We start from the raw sequence: 18,016 nt of genomic DNA, 5'->3' as shown, positions 1-18,016 counted from the left end.
GTTTGTTCAGCCACTATCAAAATTAATCTTCACTTTTTTTTCTTCTTAAAAATATTATAAGCAGTGGGGTAAAACCACTTGCAAGGGTCCAGGCTACTTGAGGCACCATCTCATTCCACTGGGACTGGCCCATCTCACCCGTGCTGGCAGAGGAGGCATGCCTGACCAGCCTGATTATTCTGGTTCGTGGTGTCCAGGAGAAGGACTTTCTCTGCCATTGCACCTGCCCTCTAGAACATCTTGCCCCTCGATGTGAGGTCGGCCCCAACTCTCCTGAGCTTTCATAAGGGCTGACATGGCTCTGCCATCCCCCAATGGGGGCATCACATCAACCATTGAGGTGGTTGATCAATTAACATCCATCTACCCACCCTATCTGTAATTGAATCATAGCATTTGTTTGTATTAATTTATGTATATTTTTAGTGTATATGTATATTTGTTTTCTAGGATTGTAAGATGCCCAGAGTTACCCTATGGGTGGCCAATAGATTTTATAAATAAATAATTCTTTTTTAAAATGAGAATTAATTTCATAAATATTCCCAACCAAAAGTATATAATTGATATTTATATAAAAACATTAAATTTATTGACCATTGTTTTATATGTATTATCTCAACAGAAGAAATCTTAGGGAAATTATTCAAGCTGCTTATCAAAAAAATCCTGAAGAAGAATCATCTGCACTATCTTTTCCCCATTTGGTGTCAGAGGCTGGTCTTTCACTGAACTTCAGTGCAGCTGCACCAATGAATAGCATGGTGAGATTATATTATTATGATCTTGAAAAAAATTCTAATGTGTAAGTATTGCACCAATTTAAAAGAATTTTGACATCAACTGCTGTATTGGAAATTTATAGAAATGGGTTGAAGCCAATAATTTAGCTTAGGATATTGCACATCCATTATAATTAGTGAAAAGAAAAAAAATTGACATTTATAATCATATAAAATATGCTAATTATAATTGTAAATATTTGGGGTAGACATTAAAATTTATAACATTCCAAAATATGCCTCAAAACTGTATATTAATAACTTGAATTGTTGTATTTTAATTATTTAGGTAAAATATTTTACGTTAAGAAACCCTTCATATTTCCCAGTTACATTGCAACTCCTGCCTCTGTCCTTCTATCCTGATCCTCAAGCTCCACTGAGTCTACTCAGAAAATGGTAATTAACATAGCTATTAAAGAATATGACTTTTCTTTTATTATCCCTAATTTAAACGCATACAAAAAATTCCATCCATATCTATGGTACTAAATTCTGGGGCCAAATCCATATATATATATATATTTAACTGTATTTTAATGTTCGTATCTATGTTTTTTACTTTGGCTGTGCACCGCCCTGAGTCCTTCGGGAGAAGGGCGATATATAAATTTGATAATAAAAAAATAAAAAATAAATAAATACAGTATGTGTAGTGGGAGGAATGTGATGATAGCCATTAGTCCTCTATTACTTCTATACCATTTGAGGGTCACTCTGGAACAGAACAGATTATAAATAAATAAATTGTAAATGTATTAAGATTATCAAAAAAAAAAGCGTTCTGTGTGAAAACAATAGAGACGGCAGAAGAGACAGTATGTCAAGCTATGCATGCTTTAGGTCTTCTGGGCTCTTAGTGAGTTCCCAATTCCAGTTGTTTTTCTTTTCATGGAACATGCAGAGGTTGAGAATAAATGATAGCAGATATGATCATCTACATTAGTTCATTCCTCCTTTATTATTTTATAAGGCAGCAAACATATACAACACAATTCCTTACCCACAACAACAATCCTCTGAGCTAAACTGGACTGAGAGAGAGAGTGACCCAATGTCATCCAGCTGGCTTTTATGACTCAGGCAGGAATAGAACTCACAGCCTTCCACTTTCTAGCCTAGTGCCTTAACTACTAGACCAAACTGGTTCTCATGATTTGCAGCAATAGGCTGGAAAAGTCGGGATGGTAGAGAAGTAGAATGACAGAAGTGGCATTGCAGTGACGCTTTTGTCTCTTTAGTGCATGCATCAGGATGACATGACCCTGCTTTTTTCAATTGGACAAAAGTAGCAATCTCCTATGGCTGTTGTGTAGGAAAATTGGTCTAATTCTCTCAAAATTCTTTATGGTGGCCATATTATGTCTTCTGGCAATAAAATTTATAATATATTTTTGAACTGTATAATATCCTTTCTTACAGTACAATGACAAGAACAATGTCTCAAAACAGCCAATTAAGTATCTGTGGTAGTGCATCACATGTATTTAATACTTTTCTTTCAAAACAAAATATTTGCATTAAATAGAAACTTAAAATAACTTCAGCTTTTTAGTTATTTCTGTGCCGTATTTTGTGTTTGGGGATATAACTATTTTAATGCATTTTGATGCAGGTTTGGTGCAAATATACAATCTATTAATTATACAACCACTGAATTCAGATTGACAGAAGAGTATACTTACCGGGTAAGCTATGTCTTGTGTTAAAGTGATGTAATACATACAAAAATAGGGAATTTAAAAATAGATCTGCATTAAATACATTCTCTAGCAACTTTCTTTTTTCAGAATGTTGTTTATATCCACAAAAGGCACTCAACTCTTCAGAGTTATTATTTGCTATGAAATATAGAATTAACATTTAGATGATGTACAATATTTATTTGTTTGTTTTTAAAAAAGAAAAACTCATTGTGTCTCTTGCAGGTTTTTCATTTTTATGAACCAATCAAATAATACAGGATAGGTCACAGAAAGATAAACCCTATTATTAGAGAGTATACTTTAAAAGAGCGAAATTTAGTTAGAATTCAGACTTTAATCAGTCAGGATTAAAAATTGGAAATAAAACCTGCTCTACCACTGAATAAAATGATTACCACAGGTAACTAATGACAGGAGTTAAGAAAAAGAAGTTTGGTAGAAACACCACCATATTTTTAAGTGTTCTAGAAGATTGCTTCCACTGCAAATGAAGAAAGAAAACCTTGAAGAAAGATTCACTTGCTAGTTGTAGTCAGTTTTTATTTATTAGGGTTACCATATCTTAGTTGCTGGGTGATAGCAAAAAGATACAGAAAACTAGTTATTTGATGCCATCTAATGGGTGTACATCCATCTAAAGTACGATGGTCCTATTATATGTAGAAGTGGAAGTCACTTTGTCTTGGGGAAACAAGTAGTTTTCCAAAGATTCAAGAGTGATACACAGTATCTCTAAATAAAAAGAAAGGCGTATAGGAAGACTGCATAATTTTTATTTGACTGTATTGACTATGTGGCATGGATTCTGTGATAAGGTTCAAAATTAGTTAATTTTATTACAAATGTAACCATCATGCTTAATTTGTTCATTGATTTCACCAACTTTAATCTCTGCCCAGTCTATTAATTTTGGTACACATGTTCTGTAGTCCTGATATTTCAGGTTTTAAGGGTGTTGCCCTGTGCATTGCCTAAGCTTTTGTTTATGCAGGAAGTAATACTGTGGGGTAATAAGAAGATCCCTTAATATTAAATTTATTTATGTATTATATCAATTTATATAGTCTTTCATGTCATAATTATGAGTCTGAGTGACAAACTGTTTCTTGATTTGTTGCTAAAAGTAACACATTGTGTCTTCATCTCAATAACATTCATGTCTTAGTAAAGAATTTGAAAAAGAATTATTTTCTTACAAACAGAAAAGGGCATCAGAATATTGTTGATCTTATTAACCTTATCTAATCTTATTAACTTATTAAAGGTGCTCTTTACAAATCAATGCTAAGTGATGCTAAAAAATACAAATACAAATAATACGTTGTTATTTTTATTTTACTTGGGGCTGTGAACCACAGGAAGGCCATGATTATCGCAGGTCTAGTTCTGAGATGCTTCATTTGAAATTGCAGCCTCTAGAAATGAAGAGAGTTGGTGTTGTCTTTACACCTCTTGACTACAGGAGAGTAACTTCCCTTATATTAGTCAGGTAGGTCTACTTTTTACTTAGAGTGAAGCTAAAACGTTCATTGCAGATTTTTAAAAACGCTTCACATCTGAAATGATATGAGGTGATGTAAACCAGTGACCTTTCCATCTCCATGGACCAACAGCGGCGGTGGAGAGAGGGGGGGATGATTTCACATGCACTTGCCTGCGGCTTGCGTGGCCCGGTTCCCAACAGGCTGCAGATTGGATCCAGGGAGTGGGCCGGGGGTTGGGGACCCCCTCTTGTAAACACTATAGTTGATAGAGTTCATATGTATAATATATATATTGAATATTTTATGTTATATGCCTCCAGTAGTCAGTTTCATGCAAAGAAATATAATGCTCTTAGCTTTCCATTATTGAAAACATCTTTTTTTCCATCATTAAAGCCAGTGTTAATTCAAGGTGTTCCTATCCATGAGGTCTTCAGGATAAGTTAATTCATTAGGGTAAATTAATTCATTACTAATACATTAGGAAAAGGAATTACACTGTACCTTTCCAAATTTTTGCTTTGAGATATATTGCACATTTTATATGCTGTTGGGTGATTTGTGATGCTGCTAATATTTTTTTATTTAATTTAATTTAACTTTGCCTTGATTTATTGCAGGAATAATTTGACAATTCTAGATATGGTTCATGTTGAAGGCACTGGAGCAAGAGAATTATTGAAAGTAGGGGGAAGGTTACCTGGGGCTGGTGGATCTCTTCGATTTAAGGTGCCAGAGTCAACCCTTATGGACTGCAGAAGACGTGAGTACAAAATTTGTTTATTGGTAAGGGATTGAATGGGATTAGTTTCCAGTGTACAGATATGTATGGTTAAAAGAAAGGTGTAGAGACTAGGTTCATAACATGCATGTATGTTTATTCACATATCTCTGATTCCTGTTGTGGCTATTTATAATCATAAATATGTGCCATAAATGCATGGATGGTATATAATGTAGTACTGATATTTTTTGCATTAATACAGGGAAAACATTGAAGGGGCATTGCATATCACTGTTATTCCCGCCTAATTGTCTTGCCTTGCATATAAATGAATGTATCCTAGCAGCATTATCAGAAGATTTGTTAGCATTATAGAACATTGACATAGATAGACTGCTATAAAAATAACAATATATCAATTTTATGATTTTCAGAACTGAAAGATGGCAAGCATATTCTGTCTATCACAAAGAACTTTAAAGTCGAGAACATTGGTCATCTTCCTATTACTATAATGTCTATGAAAATTAATGGGTACAGTTGTCAAGGATATGGGTTCGAAGTACTTGACTGCAGGGAGTTCTTTTTGGCACCAAATTCTTCACGCGACATTAGCATTGTGTAAGCATTTGTGCTTTTATCGATAGACTTACTGTTTCTTACAACTGTCTTTAATTATTGATAATGAGCAGAACATTCATTCCATAAAATATTTTCATAGAAAATACTATAATTCCCAAATTCTTTCTAGTAAGGATTTTAACAAAATTTTACTTCAGTAACATATTCTGTAACTTGCAACATTATTTTAAGATGTTGAGATCTCTTAACAAGACATAGTTTGCTTTGCTGGCAGCTTAAATCATTATTTATGGTTATTTTTTTTGTCATAGTTACCTGTAATAATAATAATGCTCTAAAAAGAAAAGTTCCATAGGCTAGTTCAAATCTGTGAGTGTTTTAGCCTTCTTTATTCAATCTTCTGGCAAAGGCATTTCTTGTTACGGTATTCTTTCCTGAACTGCTTTGCATTTCACAGTTGCTGATATTAGATAAGAGAGAGGTTGAGATATGAGACTGCAACAAATATATTAGAGTAAGATTATGCATTCAAAGCATTTTCTCATTCTGTATTGGAATGATTATACACCTTTTCATTATTCATCTTTCTGCTAAAAATGGAAAATATTTCTGGTAGAATCCTGTTACCACTTTCTTACTTTCTCTGGTACATGTCTATGTTGGTGATGTTTTGGTACCACTCCTGACTAGAGTAGTTAATGAGGACATCATGTAGCTTCAGAATGTCTCCTCAGCAGAATAATTTGTTCATAGTTTTAAGTCTGTATGTATATGTGTGTTTGTGTGTGAGAGAGAGAGGAGGGGGGAGGGTAGGAGGGAGGGAGAGAGAAGGAGTGCCTTCATGAAAGTAGGCTTCCATAACAGAAAAACTGATCTTCATCATCATCTTGCTCTTACCGCGGACAAGGCGTATTCAGCCTGGTCTTCCGTGAGGCAGTTGCTGACCACATGAGACCTTCTTGTCAGTTCTCACACGGAAACTGCCATGTATGACTTTGGCAAGAAAGCCTTGCATACCTCTTCAGCAGTGGGAGCAAGAAGATAATAAAGGTCAGCTGGGTGATGCACCACCCCAGTAGAAGAGTCAGGCTTCAGGGATTGAAAAGATAGGCAGGTGAAGGGAGTTGAAGCATGCCTAAAGTTATAAGTGCAGGTGGTCTGCCAAGCACCTGAATTTTGAATATATGACCACTGTATCTTAGAGGACTAGAGGTAAGTACCACTCCGTGAGTGCTACCATAACTTTGAATGGTCACTGAATGAATGGTTGGAATTTGAGGACTACCCGTAATGATCTTGTTCCCAATAAAAGCAACTATGAAAGAGCTACTTAAAAAAGGCTCTAGCTTCATTGTCTTGGTTTCTTTTTCTGGTGCAGTTTTACTCCGGATTTTACATCATCTTGGGTTATTCGTGAGCTGACTCTGGTTACTGCTGCTGGCATCGAGTTTCACTTTACACTCAACGTGACCCTTCCTCACCATCTTTTACCCATATGTGCAGATGTGGTACCAGGACCCAGTTGGGAAGAGTCATTCTGGAGGCTCACAGTACTCTTTGTAAGGTAAAGCAGAATCTCAGGATGCTTTCAATGGGTCCTAAGGAGAAATAAACTCTGTAATCATACAGGAATAATTGTTAAATTATTTTAACAGATGGGGATTTTTTTAATCAACTGCCACTAATCTTTTCCTCTGGTTGATTTTTTAAACATTTCATTGTAAAAGAGGATGAATATTGATGAATACAAAATTCTTACAGATACTCATACAGATAATTGGTCTCAACAAAATTGCTTGGTGTCTATCAGGCATTGAAGAACATACATTGGAGAACATTATCAGGAAGAGGATAATCTCAGCTGTAAAACAGAAACTAAAATATGTGAAGGTGCTGCTAGTCTGACAGTCCACTTATTCTGGTGGAGAAACATCCTATATCCCACATACCGTTCCTTAGTGGGTTTTGCATCATATTAGGCTCAGTAAATTCTGGAATCTATTAGGATCACGGATGACTTTAAAATAGTGTTGATAGAATAAATGCCATGCAGTTTTACATATAGAACCCCTTACCATACAAAGTTTAGGTTATGGCAACTTTTTCATAGTAGTCATCCTTTGACTATAACTTCTTGTGCCTTCAAATGTATATTATTAAATTGAGATTAAATGGACTTTAATTTTTGCACATTTTTCATTACTGTTTCTATATGTGTGTTTGCACTTGCAGTTTGTCCTTATTTGGTGTGATCTTGATAGCTTTCCAGCAAGCACAGTACATTCTAACAGAATTCATGAAGTCAAGACAGCGGTCAAATCATAATTCTATACTGCAAAACAACAATTCTGTGGATATCATCAGTTCTGAAACTTACAAGTAATGCATTTTACCTTTCTATATATAAAATTCCTGGAAATCTTATTTAAAAATTATAGATTGTGGTATAGATTGGTATTTCTAAGATGTTAGTTGGGATAACTGCTGTTTTATACTAAGAAGGCAGGTTACTGTTTTAAAAAGTTTGGATATACATAATCTAGATTTCCATATTTGCATATCAGAGTATATGTATATTTACTATTTTGCAGTATCTCTCCAGTGGAACAGGGGCAAAAATCTAGGCAAGGTGAAGGTCATATAAGTTTAATAGATAAATAAAATTTTAAAAAATGAATATTCTTGTTATGACATATATTAAGGGAGTCAGGAAATATAAAACTGAAGGACATTGAAAATACTTTTAGATCAACTTGATTTCAAAGTTTCATGCTTGGTTCCATGTTTACAACTTTTTTACTGCGTTGTTTTTGGCAATTGTGTAGAAACCATGCAATCTTTTTTTATAATGAGTCTTATAATTTTATTTTAAAATCAGGAGTAGCTGCAGAGCGTTTACTGAGACTTACAGTTCTTCTGATAAAGGAAAAGGAAAAGGATCCCTTTTGGTGGGCGCTGCAACCAGCCGTAGCCAGAATGCTGCCAAGAGGAGTCCGGCAACATACAGTCATTCTCAGAAGAAACACAAATGTTCTGTATACTACGGTAAACAAAAATCAAGCACAACACCTAGCAGCAATATTCTAACAACAGATGATAAGCCGAACCAGTCAATTGAAAATCCTATTTCAGCACCAAAGGAAGACATTTGTACTGTTAATGAAAACTGGCTGAGCTTGAAATATGCAAATAGCGTAAACATGAACATGCAAAAGAACTTAACGCACCCAGGGAACTTTGTAGATAAAGACGAAAGTGCATTGAAAAGTGCAACACTTATGAAAAACATTTCTTCAGATTGCAATTTGAAGGAGGGCCTTCAAACAAATATGTTTCCTAAGGAAACGAATCTTAAGTCTTCAGAAAATTTAGCTGAACTCAAAGAACCTGAGTTATGTCCTTCAAAGTCATCAAAGAAATTGCCTGAAAGTCGCTTTCCAAGATCATCTCCTCAACAACAATCAGAATTTCAAGAGAGTTCAAGGAAAAATGGAGGTAATTTTTTTTTAATCGAAAAGGTGTTGTTTTGAATAAAGTTAACAGAGAAATATGCATGCCAGAAAATAGTTTTTGTTAACTTCTAGAATTTTGAAAATAATGCTAGAATTATGGCCATAGAAGCTGGACAGTATCAAATATTTTAGCAATCATAATATTATATTGCAACCCCGAGCATTTTAATGCTTTTAAGAAGTGGGTTTTAATTGGATTTTCAGCATTTAACAATTAGAAAAGATATACAAATATGACACAAAGGCTGCAATTTTAGGCGTATTTACTAGGATTAAGATGAATTGTAAATGAGGAAATTCCTTCAGGGTAAGTTTTAAAGTGATTGAAATACAAGTATAGTTTTCTTCATCTTTATTTTGTTTTTCGGAAAGAAGGGTTTTGCCAATGTTTTATTTATCTAGTCAGACCCAAATATTTTTCTAAAGTATCTCATGAAAGAATATTTTCAGTTAAGAAATTGAGAATTTTTAAATCCAATCTAACATGACACTAACCTTTACTGTAAATTTCAAGTAATACACATCCACAATTTTTCATGGTTTATTAGCGGTTATTACAAAATATATTTCTCTTTATTGCTTAAGGGAATAGTCAGCAAGTGCCTCTTAGAAATGAAACAGGAAACTGTGAGACGTTGCAAAAACAGGCTAGTGAACAGCTTTCTACAGAGAAATTAGAGAATAAAGGACTTAAAGATGAATTACTGTATTCTGGAAAACGGGAATTGATTTCTGCTGAGGTCTGTATTTTATATCTCTTCTTTGCAATATTTACTTTAAAAAAACACACACAATAAGATAGATCAGAGGTCTGGATTAAATATGATCCAGTTTGTGGAAAGTTTTATCGAAGCTAATAAAAGCCCAGTGGTTTCAACGAGATGAACTTTATATTTCTTTTCTTGTTTCATACTTTTTAACAATTGTCTATCAGTAGGCCCCATGCACTGTGTGTGTGTTAGAGCAATTGGAATTACTAGCAATAAAGTACAAGCAATGTAAACGATCATTAAAAAGAATAAAAACTTTCAAAATATGAAGATTGGTTGAAGTGGGTTAATGAGCTCCATTTTTACAAATTAAAAAGTTTAAATGATTTAATTAAAAAGAACTGTTTCAAAGCTTTGCATAGTGTCTTAGATGCTGCATAGCCTACATGAGGCTACTTACGTTGTTCGATTCATTTTAGATTTACAATTTTGTGAACTAACACCAGAACAAAAATATGTATGCATGAAAGTTACCTTTAATTTTCTCTTTGATTAACCCTGGTTGCACCTATATAATACAAAGCTGAAATAACTTTTCAGGAAACTTTGAATCTCACTGGAGAAGAAAGAAAGTCAGAGGGAGCATTTATAGGAGGTCTGCTAATAATGATACTGACCTGGTTTTTGTTGGTCAAAATTGTACTACTTATTCTTGCTCCCATTCCAGCCCTTTCTAACTCAAAACAGAATAAAAGCATCAGAGAAGAAATAGAAAAAAGATTTACGCTAATATATTCAGTATCATAAAATGGTAGCCTTTCAATAGTTGGTTATATTGAATATGGTTCTAGAACATGTATATTTTAAAAAATAGTTGTGTCTTTCAGCAGGAAGAAGTTCACAGAAAAAATGGGTCTCAAGAGAAAAAAGATGGACACTTGCCCAATACTAGCTGGAATAGACATAGGACAAACAGAAAAAATAAGAAGAAGCATATAAACATATCTTCACGGTATGCATCACTACCATCACATATTCACATTTTAAAATTAGAAGATCAGGACTGTTTCTACCACTTAAATTTTATTAGATGTTTTCAGAGAGTGCTAGCAATCTTTGAGTGTATTTTTATTCTGAATGTCCCTGTCTACAGAAGGAATGACTTTTTCTAATTCCTTCCTCTTCTTCCATCACCATTGCTGCTGCTTCTTTCAAGGGGTTTCCGCACTATTTTAGAATGAAGGCTGAAAGGACTCTAAGGAAAGAGAAAACAAAGAAACTATTTTTTAAACAGAATTCTTTGGCTGGATCAGAAACCTTTGTCAAATAGGAATAGTAATTCTGTGTAAGAAAGGGGAGAGTTTTGGCTCCATGTATTATTTTATAATTATTTATTTGACTCATTCTCTTGTTAACATGTAACCTGTCTTTTTTGGTGTTTCAGTTATCATCTAATCTTAATATGCCATTATTCATTCACTGGTCAGAGTAGAAAGAAAAAAAAACCTAAGGCTTTTCTTCTTGTTTGGGGGACATTTATACAGGGTTCCTGAGCAGGCTGAACTGAAGCACGTGTGCAGTGATAGACATGAACTTAGAACGACTATTAACATAAGAAATTGGTGTGCTCAAAGCAACGGGGAAACTTGCAAAGGAGATGATAAATCTGCGCACAGGGAGGCAGGTAGGTGGTAAAATGTAAATGGAAGGCAAACAATAGTAACCAGTTTTGCATTTGAAATCCTTTTTTGTTATTTTGGTCCTCAAATCAAATCCAAGAAACAAATTGATTTGATGCTATAATAAGGAGAACATCCTAGTCTTCATATTTGACGGTTTGATTAGGAGAATGAGAACCAGTGACAAAAAAAAATTCCATATTTATAAAACTTTGAACATTTCTAAACTTCAGGGATAGTCCTAGTTTAGAAATGAGCTCTCTCTCAGTCTGCCATTCGTTAAAGTTGTTTAATCTTCCTATCTAACAAAAGATGGAATAGAAAAGAAAGTCTGATATCCTGGTAATCTCACGTTTGCTTATTTACGAAATGCAATGATGCAAGTGTTAAAGTTTGGTTTTGTTAACTGCTTCCCGAAGAAGGTTTCTACCAGTGGCCTAAGAAGAAGTGCTTGGAGAGGTTTTGTTCAGATTCAAGTTCAGATTGTGGAAGTTCTTCTGGAAGTGTCCGGGCCAGTCGGGGCAGCTGGGGCAGCTGGAGCAGCACCAGCAGTTCGGATGGAGATAAGAAGATTCCTAGCAGACATTTCCTTCCTTCAAGTATGTGGGGTCTGGACATGTCTTCTTTCTCTTTTCTGCTTTGGGAAAATGTCACTGCATGTCACCCGCCTTGACTCCCCACCTCCCCCAAGCTTGCTATTTAGAAAATAGTCTTAACTGAAAATAAGAAAAATATCTTAATCGCTGCTATTAAAGTGTTTAAAATAAGCACACCTATTTTAGGAGATAATACACAATGTGTTTATTTTAAAGGGATTATGATTAAACAGGAGCCTTGGTAGTACAGTGGTCTAAGGCACCCTGTTATTAAGCTGGTTATTAAGACCAGATGCCTGCAATTACTGCAGGTTCAAATCTCGCCAAGGCTCAAGGTTGACTCAGCCTTCCATCCTTTCTAAGGTAGGTAAATTGAGGACCCAGTTGTGGGGGCAATAAGCTGACTTTGTATAAATATACAAAAGAATGAAGGCTATTGCTTAGCGCATTGTAAGCCTCCCTGAGTCTCCGGAGAAGGGCGGCATATAAATCAAAAAACAAAAACAAAACAAAACAAAAAACTAAATTTATAATAAACATAGTCTTGACTTATTAACATAATCAAATATCTGAACATCACTTTTAAAGAATTTTATCCCGCTTTTATTATTTTTATAAATAACTCAAGGCTCTTCCTCCTATTTTTCCCCAAAAAGACAACTCTGTAAAGTGAATTCAGATGACAGAGAGTGACTTCCATGCCTAAGGCAGGACTAGAACTCAGAGTTCCCTGTTGTTAGTCCAGTGCCTTAATGGCTAGACCAGACTGGCTCTTTTATTTAAAAATTAACTCTTCCTGGCATTTTGAAGTTTAACTACAGATAATTCTTGCTTGTAACCATTAATTCAGCAACCATTCTAACTTCTAGCGGCGCTGAATGAGGAGAAATATGACCAGTCCTTGGAGTTGCAGCTATCATAGTGTCCCCATGATCATATGATCATGATTTGCACACTTGGCCACTCACAGTTACAATAGTCCCAGTATCCCACAGTCACATGATCACCATTTGCAAACTTTACTGCTGGCTTCTGACAAAGTCAATGGGGAAGCCAGCAGGGGGTAGCAAAAGGTGATCACATGACATTGTGCTTAACAACTGTGTGGAATTTGCTTAATGATGGCATTTGGAACTGCCATTGGTATGGTCATGCAATGTCACTCTTTACAACTGCATCACTGAGTTGGTGGTCCCAATTCCCATCATTAAGTGAGGACTACCTCTATAAACAAGTCTTTTCATTAGTAACTCCTATTTGTTTTTCTTGTTAATCTTTATTAAATTTATTGGGATTACTATTTTGAATGCATTTTAATAGTCTAATGAGTTGTTAATAGCATAGTTTAAAGGAACAATGAAGGCAAAGCCACTGAAATGTATTGTTTCTGAAGGCAAGGAGACAAATTTATTTATATAGTTATTTATCAAACGAGCCATGTTGGTGTATTGGTTAGAATGCGGTATTGCAGGCTACTTCTGCTGATTGTCAGCAGTTCAATTCTCCCCGGGTCAGGGTTGACTCAATCTTCCATCCTTCCAAGGTTGGTAAAATGAGGACCCAAATTGTTGGGGGAAATATGCTGACTCTGAAAACAGCATAGAGAGGGCTATAAGGCACTATCAAGCGGATACAAGTCTAAGTGCTACTGCTATCAAATTTGTACATTACGAATTATTACTGGCATTGTGGTGTTAAATGCTAGTTCTGGATGGGAGTGCTATGTCTGTTCCTCAATCTTTTTCTTTTCTGTGACTTTTGAGAATCTCTACAGAAAAGAAAGAAAATCTCTAGAAAGATGCTAAAAGTACTCTTAGGGACTACCTGTTAAATCATATAGTTCCAAAGTTAGTGTATTGTATATGTTATTCCAGTCCCTGATTCTTAATTTTGTTTTGTGCAGGGGAAAGTATTTCATGTAATGATTTTTCACCTGATACGCCCATCACTTTAAATCTTTCCCACAACATCTGCAACACCAGGTAAAGATTTTCAATAGTTCCTCTTTTCTATAGATTGATCACAGATCAACTGTTTCAAATATAACTAGCAAAGAAATGAAAAGCAAATCTTCTAGTTCTAAACTTACTTATATATTTGATAATGTTTTTAACTGTTTATTTCATATAAAATATTAATGTGCCCCCTTTTTTGGTTTAACAAGATGAATATATTTTTTAATTCTATGTCCATGTTTTTGGGGAGCCATATAGCAGTGGTTTGCTATAGCCTATGGGATGATTTTTTTTCTCACTGTAGTTAAGTCTTATATTTTCTTAGTACTATTAACCAAATCTGACTGCTTTGTATTTTAAGATCAGACAAAAAAACCCGCTAGATGTGCCATACAAATATTTTGATCAAAAAACTGTATAGCCATTTTTTTACTTGATTACATTAGATATCATGCCTGGAATGTGTGTGTGTGTGTGTGTGTGTGTGTGTGTGTGTGTGTGTGTGTGTATCCATTTATGAACATAACCGTGGTAATACTCTCTGCAATGGAAAAGTTATGTTGATCATTAAAAATATAAAAATATTTATCTTTAATTTTAGTAGAGAAGTGAACAGTATCACACAGTATCCAGAGAATTTGTGTCCCAGCTTCACTGATATAACCACAGATCAAGACAAAAATGAAGGTTGGTTAATTAAAAAAAGATCTTATTCAGTAGCTAAATCATATCAATTTCATGCATAATTTTTATTGTTTGTAATATAAGGCAGATCATCCAGTCCTGCATTATTTTCTTTCTGATACATCCAATTTTATATGACTAATGATTAACTTATCTTTAATATAGTTTCACTACGATTTATGTAATTCAAGTGAAACCAGGTAGCTTATTTAGGATGGTTGCTTAAATTTCACTAACTTAACAGGAATACATTAGATATTAAAATTCCCTTGTATTTCCTTCTTTTTTCCTCTATTAAAAGATAATGTGCCCTCAAGGTTTTGTTATTGTTAACTGTTCTTTTTTAATTTCTTATTTACTAAAACTTTGATTCAGAAATCTGAAGCTTCATTGAGTACATCCAGCATCATGCCCCTTTGACAAAATTGGATGGGATCTACAGGCAGTGTCCATTTAAAAGAAGATAAAGTCTAGATGAAATCCTAGTCAAATAAATAAGTGGAAAGGAACTTTATAAAATGTAATTTTTAAGTTGATAAGTTAGTAAAATTGTTTATATAGGTTGTCCTCAGTTACAAAAGCAGCGTAGTGGGGAAGCCAGTTTCACGTAACAATTGTGTTACTAACTTTAACAACTACAGTGATTCATTTAACAACTGTGGCAAGAAAGGTCATAAAATGGGGCAAAACACACTTAACATCTGTTTTGCTTAGCAGCAAAAATTTTGAGCTCAATTGCAGTTATAATTTGAGGACTACCTGTATTTTTTGATGAAGGAAGAAGTCACTTCTTTATATATTTCTCTTCTTTTGCCTTACTATATATATTCTTATTTTTCCTTGTTTTTCTGTTTTTTCTATTCTTGTCTTTTCTGCTTCCATTTTTACTTTCTTTTTTTTTACATTTTGCATTAGTTTTTATTGTTGTAAATTGCAATCTTTAATAAAAGTACTATAAAAAATTAAAATGAGGTTTCCCCCCGAAAATAAGAACTGCTGATCAGCTTATTGTTCACAAGAGATCAAAAATAAGTCTGATGAGAAGTTTTGTTAGAGCTAAAATAAATTAGCAAGTGCATTTCCTCTGAATACCTTAATCAAGAATACCAACTTTCATGTAAATAGATTGAGATATTATAGTGATGGGATTTGCTTAGCTTTTTATGGGCAGATATTAGGAAAATGACAGAAATTAAGTACAAAATTATGCCAGATATAAATAAATGAACAAGCAAATTAAGCCTTTTTGTTCCTTTTTTTGTCTAATTAATTATCATCTAAGTTATAAAATGTGAATGATGAATGGGAGCATAAAATAGTTAAAGCAGAAAGACTTGCTCATTCAGCATTTTCAGAACAAATATCCACTTCCTGTTCTTCCATTTCCCTCAGACTCCCATTTTTAACTATTCCTGCTTCTGGATGGTGCTTTTGAAAAGACTGGAATAATCTTGTGAATATAATAATTCAGCATCCTCCTCTAAAATCTATTGGTCTCAAATGGACAGGGTTACAAAAGGAGAGTTGGGGACTAACTTACAACTTTCTGCAAATATATTATCTTTCCCAGAATCTCTTAAGGATTCAGCTTTGGTCTATAGGAAGCTGTCACTTAACCATAGTAATTGGAACCAGAATTTCTGTTGTTAAGTGATGCAACCGTAAAGAGGGATATCATGTGACTGCATTGCTTAGCAACAGCAATACTGCCAGGCTCCAATGCCAACATTAAGGACAGGGCCGGATTTTCCTATAGGCTAACTAGGCTTCAGCCTAGGGCCTCAAGATCAAGAGGGGCCTACATTCAAATTGTTAGCAAAATTAAAATTACACTTTCACTATAGGTGAAAGGGCCTCATAAGTGGAATAGCCTAGGGCCTCTTTTCATCTAAATCCGGCCCTGATTAAGGATTGTGGTTCATTAAGCAAAGAACTCACCTGACTATGATTTGCGACTTCCTGCAAGCTTCCCCACAAGTCTATGGGGAAGCTGGCAGGAAGTTGCAAATCCTAGGTGGTTCATAGGCTAGCGAGTTGATGCTCCATAGTGGCAGTCTGGAGAAAAAGCAGCAGGAGTTTCTTGCAACTTTCCCTGCCAGCTTTCCAGCTGACTTTTGTTTGTGGAAATCTGGCAGGGAGGATGACAAATTGTAGTCCTATGACCACAACACACTGCAATTGTGTGAGACAATTGTTAAGTACTCAGATTATGTCCATATGACCATGGAAATGCTGTAACATCCAGAACTTCTGCGAAAGCGTTGTCAGTACCATTCGTTCAGCACATACCTCCTGAATTTGCAGAGTTTGATACTAGCTGAAAAACTCTAACTTTTACAACAAATTCATATGATGGATAATCTCCAGCCTTATGCCCATCAAATATATTGTACTTGAACATTTATATCAAAACTGTATAAACCTCAGCCAATTAAGTGGCTAGAATGTTGTGCTGTATATTATAAAACTTAATTTGTTTGGGTGGATATACAATGTTGCATAGCATTGTAATGCTGATGCTTGAAAGTTTTTTTAAAATATGTATTGTATAAATATATAACATGCTATAAATTTTATTTGCTTTTCTAGGTCTCTATCCAGCAGGAGATCTGTGGTCATCCCAGCCTATCTGCTTGACGAATAGCATGAATTACAGTCTTGAGAACAATGTATCATGCATGATCCAGGAAAACCCTTCATTACATAATGGGCAGGTTTATTTATTTATTTATTATTGCTGATATATTTTTACTATGGTCTTCACAGTCTGAGATTGTGTGTTGGGGGTGGGAGCTGGGAGTTGTCCTCGCATATCTGGAAGATGTGGAGGGATCGGGGTGAAATCCAGATTTTTTTCCCTACCGGTTCTGTGGGCGTGGCTTGGTGGGCATGGCAGGGGAAGGATATTGCAAAATCTCCATTCCCATCCCACTCCAGGGGAAAGATACTGCAAAATCTCCATTCCCACCCCACTCTGGGGCCAGCCAGAGGTGGTATTTGCCGGTTCTCCAAACTACTCAAAATTTCCGTTACCGGTTCTCCAGAACCTGTTAGAACCTGCTGGATTTCACTCCTGGGAGGGATCCAGATTAGGAGGGGCTGTTTTATCAGAAATAAGTTGTGGGGTTTTTTTGGTGACCTTTGAGCCAAGGTATTGGCTTTAATTCAGTCTTTCTGAAATTTTTCTTTCTTTTTTTAAAATCTTGCAATAGCTTTGTTGATTGGAATCCACCCTGTGATGGCCAGCTTAACATGTACTGTCCAGTAGAAGTGAATGAGTATGGTAAGTCTTCTACAGAACCATTAGTACTCTGTATGGAAATAGGTACGCTTAAATAGGCATTCAGAATTCCATTGAACAGTTTTGGTTGTTATCCTAGCTTTTCTATGTGCTTTTAGATTCCTGTACAGATTGCACTGTCACCATACTTTCAGGCTTGGCGTATGGTCACTCCCTTACACACACACTCACAACCGTGGAAAATAGCCACACTGAAATCACTTTCAACTGAATACCGAGGCACAATCGGTTCTTTAGAATACATGGAGACTCGGTGAATGTAAAGTAACAGTAGAACTTTACTGATTACAATAGATATATA

The 18,016-nt window shown here is 35.0% G+C and overlaps 1 protein-coding gene across 15 annotated transcripts in view; it reads left to right on the top strand.

Moving 5' to 3' along the window:
* Positions 1-18,016, top strand: part of TMEM131L (transmembrane 131 like) — a 69,060-nt gene that overhangs the window by 46,149 nt on the left and 4,895 nt on the right. For 2 of the 15 annotated variants that reach the window (XM_060686891.2, XM_060686895.2), the window contains 17 exons: positions 626-764; positions 1,072-1,181; positions 2,398-2,470; positions 3,847-3,977; positions 4,593-4,735; positions 5,131-5,317; positions 6,657-6,842; positions 7,511-7,657; positions 8,157-8,773; positions 9,376-9,530; positions 10,388-10,512; positions 11,045-11,184; positions 11,599-11,778; positions 13,679-13,757; positions 14,332-14,417; positions 17,004-17,124; positions 17,627-17,697. In XM_060686891.2, coding sequence (XP_060542874.1) covers positions 626-764; positions 1,072-1,181; positions 2,398-2,470; positions 3,847-3,977; positions 4,593-4,735; positions 5,131-5,317; positions 6,657-6,842; positions 7,511-7,657; positions 8,157-8,773; positions 9,376-9,530; positions 10,388-10,512; positions 11,045-11,184; positions 11,599-11,778; positions 13,679-13,757; positions 14,332-14,417; positions 17,004-17,124; positions 17,627-17,697 — 2,690 coding nt within the window. The remainder of the gene's footprint in view (positions 1-625; positions 765-1,071; positions 1,182-2,397; positions 2,471-3,846; positions 3,978-4,592; positions 4,736-5,130; positions 5,318-6,656; positions 6,843-7,510; positions 7,658-8,156; positions 8,774-9,375; positions 9,531-10,387; positions 10,513-11,044; positions 11,185-11,598; positions 11,779-13,678; positions 13,758-14,331; positions 14,418-17,003; positions 17,125-17,626; positions 17,698-18,016) is intronic. The other 13 variants (XM_060686894.2, XM_087874483.1, XM_087874484.1 and 10 more) reach the window with 11 other exon arrangements.

Source organism: Pantherophis guttatus, chromosome 8 (genome assembly GCF_059756535.1).
Source record: "Pantherophis guttatus breed Tessera chromosome 8, ASM5975653v1, whole genome shotgun sequence".
Taxonomy (NCBI): domain Eukaryota; kingdom Metazoa; phylum Chordata; class Lepidosauria; order Squamata; family Colubridae; genus Pantherophis; species Pantherophis guttatus.
The sequence above is the reverse complement of the archived record's forward strand: the minus strand, read 5'-3'. Positions and strand labels throughout refer to the sequence as shown.